The sequence below is a fragment of the Anopheles coustani genome, chromosome X (genome assembly GCF_943734705.1).
Source record: "Anopheles coustani chromosome X, idAnoCousDA_361_x.2, whole genome shotgun sequence".
Classification (NCBI taxonomy): Eukaryota; Metazoa; Arthropoda; class Insecta; order Diptera; family Culicidae; genus Anopheles; species Anopheles coustani.
Window position 1 is genome coordinate 18,616,877 of NC_071290.1, and position 11,075 is coordinate 18,627,951.

At 55.0% G+C, this 11,075-nt stretch overlaps 1 protein-coding gene across 1 annotated transcript; it reads left to right on the forward strand.

Moving 5' to 3' along the window:
- The first annotated feature begins 2,985 nt into the window (after positions 1-2,985).
- On the forward strand, positions 2,986-10,443 carry LOC131269397 (uncharacterized). The gene is made up of 2 exons (XM_058271742.1): positions 2,986-4,035; positions 6,223-10,443. The coding sequence occupies exons 1-2, from the start codon at positions 2,986-2,988 to the stop codon at positions 10,441-10,443; spliced, it is 5,271 nt and encodes a 1,756-aa protein (XP_058127725.1).
- The last annotated feature ends 632 nt before the right edge of the window (positions 10,444-11,075 follow it).

Sequence of the window (11,075 nt, forward strand, 5' to 3'; positions counted from 1 at the left end):
AACATTTACCGGTAATTTTACTTGGGTTACGGACAACCTACAAAGAGGACATCAAAACTTCGCCTGCTGAAATGGTATACGGTACGACTCTCAAGATACCGTTCGAATTTTTTGTTGACAACCTGCAGAGACCTTACGAAACAGAATTCGTCGCCAAACTCCGATCGACTATGCGTGATCTTCGCCCCCAAGAGACTGCCAGGCACGGGAAGCGAAACATTTTCATGCACCAGGACCTGCGAACATGTAAGAGCGTCTTCGTTCGCAACGATTCAATAAGACCATCGTTATCGTCTCCGTATGAAGGACCATTCGAGATTCTTATTCGAACGGAAAAGTTTTTCAAATTGAGCATACGGGGACTTGAAGTCAACATTTCGATCGACCGTTTGAAACCCGCGTACGTCTGCAGTGAACAGCCAACGTCAACAGAACCAGCAGCCACAACTCCTGCCGAGATTCCACCGACTAGAGTACCTCGCTCTGGCAGACGAGTTATTATCCCTTCCAGATACCAATAGAGGGATCCTAGTCTAGGAGGGGAGTATTGTGGCAACCTTACAATTGCGCACAGCACTGTATATTTTATAAAAATGTGCGTTCCCTCAAATCGAGACACTATTGAAGTTTAGCTTTGAAGATGTAGTAGTGTGCTTAGTGTAATTTAGTAAGTAGGAATAAAATTCGATCTTTCCGATCTCAGACTTCATCGCGAACGGTTCGATTAATTTGTTGAGAAAAGAACACGCTAAAGTCATGACCTCTACTCAATATTTTTCTCTAAATCCAAGTAAATACATTGTCATCATGTTACCACCAGTCGAGTCATGATTTTCGGCAGTTCCTTGATGTTCGATTATTGTCTTCGGCGACGGGTCTCCATCGAAATGAATTTGCCTAACTGGTGCTAAACGTATGATAATTATACTCCGATAAATTTAAACATGGAACATGAAGTTTAGCTTTGAAGATGTAGTAGTGTGCTTAGTGTAATTTAGTAAGTAGGAATAAAATTCGATCTTTCCGATCTCAGACTTCATCGCGAACGGTTCGATTAATTTGTTGAGAAAAGAACACGCTAAAGTCATGACCTCTACTCAATATTTTTCTCTAAATCCAAGTAAATACATTGTCATCATGTTACCACCAGTCGAGTCATGATTTTCGGCAGTTCCTTGATGTTCGATTATTGTCTTCGGCGACGGGTCTCCATCGAAATGAATTTGCCTAACTGGTGCTAAACGTATGATAATTATACTCCGATAAATTTAAACATGGCCATGTGTTGGGATTTTTAGTAAGAAACCCAAAACACGTGCTATTCGTTTCGTAGTCCAGCAGCAAGAGCGCGAGGGACTTTTATTTCCTGTCATATTGACAGCCAAAGAAAACAGTGCTGCCAATCTTAATTTAATTCTACAATTCACGATGGCAGTCACCAAGATGATTAGAACAATGGACTATTGGACGCAATAGTATCAACACCCCAACTCGGTCCATAGTCAGGATAACAAACAGCCCTAGGCTTTCTTCATACCAAATCCAACGGTAAGCGATCCGCTCTTCACTAAATCCCGTACAAAATGGAAGCTTACGTCGATGTGCTTTGTCCTCGGACTGAAAGCTTCTCTTTCAGTCATAACAGGTACGCTCTGGTTATCGCAATGCAGCAAAACAGTTGTTAGCTCGTTGAACTGTCTGATAAAGCGATACAGCCACACTGCTTCCTTAGCTGCATGCGCAATAGCCACATATTCAGCTTCAGTACTGGAGACGGCTACACATTGTTGTCTTTTACATGACCAGGCGACAGCACCTTCAGCTAGTTTGAACACGTACCCAGAGAATAATCGACGCTCGTCTTGATCGTTTGCCCAATCTGCATCAACAAAACCGGTCACTGGCTCACCTGAGCCTCGTCGATAAACAATACCGAGATTGTTCGTTCCCCTCAAGTAGCGAAAAATCCTTTTTACAGCAGTCCAATGTGTTTCGTTATGTTTGCCGTTGAAGCGACTGACATTGCTGACAGCAAATGCCAGGTCCGGTCTGGTACCTTGTACCAGAAACAACAATGCCCCAACTGCCTCTCGATAGGGTACATCTATCTTTCGTTCATCATCCGAACGAGCCGTGAGCTTTTGGGAGATGTCGCATGGTGAAGCGACAGCTTTACAGTCTCGCATCCCGAAACGCTCTAGTACTTCTTCGGCATATCTGGTTTGGTTAATGCTTATAAACTCCTTATCGTAAGCAATAGTCATCCCGACACACGTTCGGGCTTTCCCCATGTCTTTCATCTGTAAAACGCTGGCTAACTTCAGCTTCAGGTTATCACGAACACTAGCATCCTTCCAAAAAATCAAGATGAAGTCTACACATATGGTTGTGGGAAATAATCGCGTTATAATCGAAACAATTATGTCATCCGCGCGATCATGCGATAAGCGCATGATCAATCACGTCATCCGCGCGATCATGCGATAAGCGCATATCAATTATGGCAAATCCCCTCCATGACCCGGAAGATCGTGTGACGTGCCAGACCGCGTGCTGGAATGTCAGCTTATCACCGCGTGCTGGTACGTCACAGGAGAGAGCGCGTGGGAGAGCTTTCGCTACGGGCAACTCTCCCACGCATAGGGAAGTGGAGGGGAGCGATGACACCTATAAAACCGTCGATCAACGGATCGACGGGCTCTCTCGCTTTTCTTACGTATACCTACGAGTAACAAGCTGCTACGTGCCAATCTAATTAAAAAGTGCAAATAAAGTTCCTTTTTAACCTAGTAATTCCAACGTGTGAATTCTTCGTGCAAAACATTCGCTCTAGCTTCGTGCAAAACATTCGCTTTAGCTTCGTGCAAAACATTCGCTTTCGCTACGTGCAAAACACTCGCCCATCGCTACGTGCGAGAGCATTTTGGTGACCCCGACGTGATAACGTGAAAAGTGCTAAGTGCAAAATTCTGTCACGACTTAAGTATGAATAACGAGAACGAAAACATCGTGGCCGAGGCCTTGCGGCTACTTACCGCCCTAGAGGGCAGCGTAAAGGAGGTGGCCGCAAGCCTCGATGCGAAGATGAAACCGGAGGTGGCCGCCGTGAAGGTGGACATCTTGGCGTCCCTGTGGCGGGACGGGAACGCCGCGCTGATGCGCGTCGAAAGTGTCACCGGCCCCCATCCGCGCAGGGGCCCCTTCACGGAGGCTTATGCGGCAGCCATGGCGGCTGCAACCAAGCGCCGTGAGGGAGCCGCCTGCAAACCGTCCATTTTGGACACCACGATGGCGGGGCAGCCATCGCGAGCAGACCACCTGCCTCGCATAGAACTGCCTAAGTTCGAGGGCTCGCCCTCCGAATGGCCCGCGTTCTCGAGTCGATTCGAGAAGCGCGTGGCCGGACTTACGGAGGACTCCGATAAATTCGCCTTTTTGATAAAATGCCTCGAGCGGTGCGACATCGCGAGGCACAGTTGTGAGGCATTCGAAAACGCCGGAATGCCGTTCGCCCAAGCTTGGGCCAAGCTGGAGGAGAGATTTTATAAGAAGCGGGTGGCATTTATGGGCCACATCCGCAAAATCCTCGAACTGCCCAGGATGAGCTCTCCGTCGGCGAACGCGTTGATGCGCGTCATCGACGTAGTGGAGACGGCCGTGGCCTCAGCCCGCCAGATCGCCGAGGCTGGCGATTCCACCTCCGTGGTGGAAGACGGGCTGATTGTCGCGCTCGTAATGGACAAGCTAGACGCTGAAACCATTGCGAGCGTGACACGGCGTGCGGACCAGCAGCTCATCCCTACGTGGGTTGAGCTGCGTCGCGAGCTGGATGGGCTGGCTAATAAAATTTATTATCAGCCCAAGCGGAAGGAAGATGCGGATCGAGCGCGTGGAGCGAACCAGCGAGCAGCACGGACGGTGCTAGCTGCAACCGTCACCCCGAAGCCTGCTGCCATCGCCTCCAGGCCTGCGCGGAGGGCGCCGGCGACCCAGCCAGCCGCTGCCGCCATCGTTCCCGCCAGCACCAGTACGAAGGTAAGAACGGGGGGTCAGGGGGCTGGGACGCGACGGTGTTACGCGTGTGACAGGACGGGCCACGTGACGACGGTGTGCCCGGAGCTGCGCGCGCGGTCCGTAATTCAGTGCATTAATTACATTATGGACCGCCGCAAGTGCATGAACTGCTTCTCGAAGGACCATCCGGCCAATGCATGCCCGAGTGAGCGGAGGTGCCAGGTGTGTGGCAAGAAGCACCACACAATGCTCCACGTGCACTCCGACCCGACGCCGGAGTGACTTGCCCACTCCGTGCCCTCACTCCGCGCCCGCTCCGTGCATCCGAACCCCAGTGCCGTGTCCCGCCGTTCCCGCTTCGTGCGTCCTCGCGTGTGCTCCGTGCGTCCTCGCGTGTGCTCCGTGCCTCGCCCCCCGTGCTTCGTGCCCCGTGTGTGCTCCGTGCTTCCTCGTGCTACCGCGCCGCCCAGTGCCTGCTGCTTGCCGCCTGGTGCCCGCGCCGTGCCGAGTGAATCCAGCTTCGTGCCCCGCCGCTCCAGCTCCGTGCCTCGCCGCTCCCGCTCCGTGCTTCCTCGTGCTACCGCGCCGCCCAGTGCCTGCTGCTTGCCGCCTGGTGCCCGCGCCGTGCCGAGTGAATCCAGCTTCGTGCCCCACCGCTCCAGCTCCGTGCCTCGCCGCTCCCGCTCCGTGCTTCCTCGTGCTACCGCGCCGCCCAGTGCCTGCTGCTTGCCGCCTGGTGCCCGCGCCGTGCCGAGTGAATCCAGCTTCGCGCCCCGCCGCTCCAGCTCCGTGCCTCGCCGCTCCAGCTTCGTGCTTCCTCGTGCTACCGCGCCGCCCAGTGCCTGCTGCTTGCCGCCTGGTGCCCGCGCCGTGCCGAGTTACTCCAGCTTCGTGCCTCGCCGTTCCCGCTCCGTGCTTCCTCGTGCTACCGCGCCGCCCAGTGCCTGCTGCCTGCCGCCTGGTGCCCGCGCCGTACCGAGTTACTCCAGCTTCGTGCCTCGACGTTCCCGCTCCGTGCCTCCTCGTGCCACCGCGCCGCCCAGTGCCTGCTGCTTGCCGCCTGGTGCCCGCGCCGTGCCGAGTGACTCCAGTTTCGTGCCCCGCCGTTCCCGCTCCGTGCTTCCTCGTGCTACCGCGCCGCCCAGTGCCTGCTGCTTGCCGCCTGGTGCCCGCGCCGTGCCGAGTTACTCCAGCTTCGTGCCTCGACGTTCCCGCTCCGTGCTTCCTCGTGCCACCGCGCCGCCCAGTGCCTGCTGCTTGCCGCCTGGTGCCCGCGCCGTGCCGAGTGACTCCAGTTTCGTGCCCCGCCGTTCCCGCTCCGTGCTTCCTCGTGCTACCGCGCCGCCCAGTGCCTGCTGCTTGCCGCCTGGTGCCCGCGCCGTGCCGAGTTACTCCAGCTTCGTGCCTCGACGTTCCCGCTCCGTGCCTCCTCGTGCCACCGCGCCGCCCAGTGCCTGCTGCTTGCCGCCTGGTGCCCGCGCCGTGCCGAGTGACTCCAGTTTCGTGCCCCGCCGTTCCCGCTCCGTGCTTCCTCGTGCTGCCGAAACGCCCAGGGACTGTAGTCTGCCGCCCGGTGTCCAAGCTTTGCTGAGTCACGCAAGCTGCGTACAGGTATGTGCCCGTTCTGTTCCTTTAAATGTCACCGTGCCGCCCGGTTCCTGCTCCGTGCCTCTTCGTGTTGCCGCGCCGCCCAGTGCCTGCCTCTTGTCGCCTGGTGCTCGCGCCGCTTTTAGTTCCTGCTCCGTGCCTCTTCGTGTTGCCGCGCCGCCCAGTGCCTGCCTCTTGTCGCCTGGTGCTCGCGCCGCTTTTAGTTCCTGCTCCGTGCCTCTTCGTGTTGCCGCGCCGCCCAGTGCCTGCCTCTTGTCGCCTGGTGCTCGCGCCGCTTCTAGTTCCTGCTCCGTGCCTCTTCGTGTTGCCGCGCCGCCCAGTGCCTGCCTATTTCTGCCTGGTGCTCGCGCCGCCCCGCGTTCCTGCTCCGTGCCTCTTCGTACTGCCGCGCCACCCAGTACCAACCAATTGCCGCCTGGTGCTCGCGCCGCACCTTCTCGTTCCTGCTCCGTGCCTCTTCGGATTCATTCTACACCCAGAAGCTGTTGTCTGCCGCATGCTGCATCCAACATCCCGAGGAGATCCCGCTCCGTGCTTCGCTCCGGCTCCCTGCATCATCGTGCTTGTCCTGCGCCTCGTCCTGATGAATCCACCCCACAGGATGGTAATGACCCCCCTTCGGGCGCCAATTCATCGAGTGATCCTGCTGCCGATTCTTGCCAATCAAGACGTGCCTCGGTTGACATTTCACCAACGGAAGACATCCCGCTACTGGACAACTACGTGCTACTCGCTACGGTCGCGATACTCATCCAGGACAACATGGGAATGTGGCAACGGATCCGATGCGTGCTCGACTCCGGCAGCCAAATCGAGGCAATCACCAAGAATGCGGTTAAGCGTCTTGGATTAGCGATGCACCCTGCACGATTGACGCTGAGTGGCGTGGGGAGCAAAATCCCAGTAACCCAACAAATACGAGCGAAGATTACGTCGATTGACGGCAGCTGCTCTGAGGATGTCGGATTCTTCGTGATTCCCGGTCTCAGTGATCAACCGGCTCGTGCCATCAGACAAGACGAATTGGACCTGCCAGAGGCCAAGTTCCTAGCAGATGCGGAATTCTACCATCCTGGAACAATCGACGCTATCTTAGGTGCCAGAATATGCTTCGACGCACTCAAGACAGGGCTGCGTCGCCTCCCAAATGGCTTGACCCTCCAGAATTCTAAATTCGGATGGCTCGTGGGAGGAATGCTACGTGACACGACTTCAGCCGATCTATACGAACACAGTTGTCTAGCTACGTGCGTCGATGACCTAAAGGAGATCCTCGAACGATTCTGGAGAATCGAAGAACTCCCAAATGATGCCGCCGACTCCACGGTTTGGAAGTCTCACGAACTAGAGACGCACTTTAAGGAGCATACCACCATCGCTGACGATGGACGATACATCGTACAAATTCCCTTACGGGGGGAGCTAAACCAGCTGGGAGATTCAATGGGGCAAGCAAGACGCCGCTTGCTAGCCCTAGAAAGACGTCTCGCCAGCCATGAGCCCACCTACGCAGAATATCGAAAGTTCATGCGAGAGTACCAAGAGCTGGGCCACATGTGCCCAGTATCAACGGAGGAGCTCCCCAAAGTACGCTACGTGATTCCCCACTCTTGCGTGGTCAAGCCAGACTCGACTACCACAAAACTACGCGTTGTGTTCGACGCCAGCGCGAAATCAACGACGGGAATCTCGCTGAACGACCTCCAAGCCGTAGGACCCGTGATCCAGCCTGACTTGTTCCGAATCTGGCTAGATTTCCGTACTCAAACCGTGGTGGCGACTGCCGACATCGTAAAGATGTACCGTCAAGTGTGGGTATCCGAGCCCGACACTTGGATGCAGTGCATTCTGTGGCGCGACAAGCCAAAGGACACGATGCAACTATTCAGACTCCTCACTGTTACGTACGGTGAGGCTGCTTCGTCTTATTTGGCCTGCAGGGCGTTGTTCGAAGCCGGGGAAGAAGTGCGGACTTCCGATCCCCAGACAGCTGACGCCATCCAATCATCGTTCTACGTGGACAACCTTTCGTTGGGCGCATCGACTCCCGAGCAGCTACGTGAGCTTATGACCAGCGTCGAGCGAGCACTCAACATACGCGGGATGCCATTGCGAAAGTGGGCATCTAACTCACCAGAGATCACCAGTAAAATCCCGGTGGAACACCGCGATACAACTGTACAGATTGGTGAGAAGCAGGCCATCAAGTTGCTCGGCCTGGCTTGGTGCCCTACAGAGGATACGTTCCAGCTCGTAGTCCAGGATGAGTTCTACGAGCCTTTGGGTTCATTGGAGAAACGACGTTTAGCATCCAAAGTTGGCAAGCTGTATGATCCTATCGGGATCCTCCAACCAGTGATAGTCACCGGAAAGATTCTGCTACAAGACCTCTGGCGAGATGGCTTCGGATGGGATGAAGCCGCATCACCTCGCATGATCGAAAGCTGGAACGGATTCGCCAGCCACCTGCCGCTTCTCAGACAGCTCCCAATCCCAAGGATGGCGCTGCCCAGCGAACCTCAGGGCGCGATCATGTACGGCTTCAGCGACGCATCTACGAAGGCCTTTGGATGCGCCATTTACCTTCGCTTTCTGGACGGTGAAGGAAACCCGCAATCTCGGTTGCTGTGCTCCAGGTCGCGATTGGCACCCATCGAAGAGGTGACTTTGCCGCGACTCGAACTGCAAGGAGCTCTGCTCCTAGCTCGCCTTTATGCCAAAATAAAGGACGCCTTTGGCACCCGGATAAGCCAAACTCGTTGGTGGACTGACTCTCAGGTGGTACTGGCTTGGATACGTCCCGACAACACCAAGTGGGGAGTCTACGTTAAGAACCGGGTGGAGAAAATTCACGCTGCCACGAATCGTCTGGATTGGAGCTACGTGCCGACGAAACTCAACCCAGCAGACCTCGTGTCCAGAGGACTTCCTGCCAACAAGCTTATAAACAGCGAGACTGCGAGTTTTTGGCTGAACGGACCGAGTTTCATAGTCAATGATGAAAGGCCAGTTATGCCTCAACTAAACTACGTGACTGCGTTGGAGGAAGCTGTCGACGCTCCTCTATTGTTGACGGCCATGGTGGGGAACGATTGTGATGACTTGTTATCCCAGTATAAGCACCACAACTCGTTCATCATGACAAGACGACATTTCGCGTGGCTCGGTAGAGCAATCTTTAACTTACGCGCACCCTCATCCTCCGTGGAGAAAAAATCAGGACCCCTTCAGCTCGACGAATTGGAGTACGGACTCCAACTGATAGTACGGGTGATGCAAGCTACGTGCTTTCCCAATGAGGTCAAGGAGATGCAAGACTCCGGGTCAGTTACGCCCAAGGGTTCGATGCAGCACCTCGACCCAATAGTAAGGGATAAGATCATCTGCGTACGGGGACGACTAGGAAACTCGGATCTGGCTGACGAAGCCAAGGTTCCTTTCCTAGTACCAAAGTCGCATCCCTTCTCCCGCGTAATCATCCGCCATTTGCACGAGCACAATTTCCATGCGGGAACTGAGCTGATCATGGCCGAATTCCGTGCGAGATTCTGGATGCGAGACCTGCGAAGAACAGTCGTCGGGGTAACCTCGAGATGCGTAATTTGTGCCCGAGCGCGCCCAAGACAATACGCCCAGCAGATGGGACAGCTGCCGTCGGCTCGCGTCAACGTGTCTCCCGCCTTCACCCACACCGGCGTGGACCTGTGTGGCCCCTTCGAAATCGTTTCAAATGCTCGATCAGGCAAGCGTAGAACGGTCTACGTTTGTATCTTCGTGTGTTTCACTACGAAGGCCACGCACTTGGAGGTAGTGGAAGATCAGTCGACATCGGCGTTCATCTCAGCTCTATTACGATTCGTGTCCCTACGTGGAAGACCTGACACGATCTACTCCGACAACGGCCGCAACTTCGTGGGAGCTGCCAGAGAATTGACCCTGCTTCGCAAGACTCACAACAACCGGGAATTCCAGGACGAAGTGGTGAGCTTGGCAGCGGACAGCGGAATTCGTTTCTCGTTTATCCCTCCCAGGAGCCCAAACTTCGGAGGGCTTTGGGAGGCCAACATCAAGGTGGCAAAACGATTGTTCAAGGCCGCCGCAAAGGGAGCCCAGCTGAACTTGGTAGAGCTACAGACGTTACTCTACCAAATTTCGGCCATTCTCAACTCCAGGCCGCTCACCGCAATCCACTCCAGTCCGGAATCGGTAGAGGCACCTACCCCTGCGCACTTCCTCATCGGACGAGCATCATTCACCACTCCTGCCCCGCTTGGAGACGATGACACGGTCGGTGTCAAAACTCGCTGGAAGCGAGTCCAGAAACTCGCTCAGCAATTCTGGTCCCGTTGGCGAACTGAGTACCTTGCTCAGTTGCGTTGTAGTGCGAAGTGGACGAAACGCACTACAAACTTGCAGACGGGCCAGATCGTGCTAGTCGGTGATGACAACCTACCCGTTGGACGATGGCCCATGGGCCTGGTCGTCAAAACCTACGTGGGACCCGACGGCATCGTACGTGTCGCTGACATACGAACAAGCAGCGGCATCTACAAGCGCAACGTGAGGCTGTTGGCACCCCTCCCAGTTGAGGCCGCTGAAGCGGAAGTATCCAAGGAGCATTCGGGCGCACCTGACTCTTCCGTATCCGACGCAGCGCCAAACGAACAACTTGAGGGATCAGCAGCGCAGTGTCCTCCTGACTCGACTCCTGGCTACGTGCCGCCGACGACCCCTGAGCATGAGGACGACCCACCACCTACGTGCGGAATTTGGGACGGTCGCCTGCGTCCCAAAGGGGGGAGGAATGGTTGTGGGAAATAATCGCGTTATAATCGAAACAATTATGTCATCCGCGCGATCATGCGATAAGCGCATGATCAATCACGTCATCCGCGCGATCATGCGATAAGCGCATATCAATTATGGCAAATCCCCTCCATGACCCGGAAGATCGTGTGACGTGCCAGACCGCGTGCTGGAATGTCAGCTTATCACCGCGTGCTGGTACGTCACAGGAGAGAGCGCGTGGGAGAGCTTTCGCTACGGGCAACTCTCCCACGCATAGGGAAGTGGAGGGGAGCGATGACACCTATAAAACCGTCGATCAACGGATCGACGGGCTCTCTCGCTTTTCTTACGTATACCTACGAGTAACAAGCTGCTACGTGCCAATCTAATTAAAAAGTGCAAATAAAGTTCCTTTTTAACCTAGTAATTCCAACGTGTGAATTCTTCGTGCAAAACATTCGCTCTAGCTTCGTGCAAAACATTCGCTTTAGCTTCGTGCAAAACATTCGCTTTCGCTACGTGCAAAACACTCGCCCATCGCTACGTGCGAGAGCAACATATATATATATGTATATATTGCCATATGGCAATGAACCCTACCAGCCATAGCTTCGGGTACCACGGCTCGGCTCACGCTGTATCCCGAGCGCCACCGCGCCTTGCAA

Coding starts and splice junctions, on each gene's coding strand:
- LOC131269397 (XM_058271742.1), top strand. CDS start 2,986: ATGAATAACGAGAACGAAAACATCGTGGCCGAGGCCTTGCGGCTACTT. Junction 4,036..6,222: donor CCGCCAGCACCAGTACGAAG/GTAAGAACGGGG, acceptor TCCACCCCACAG/GATGGTAATGACCCCCCTTC.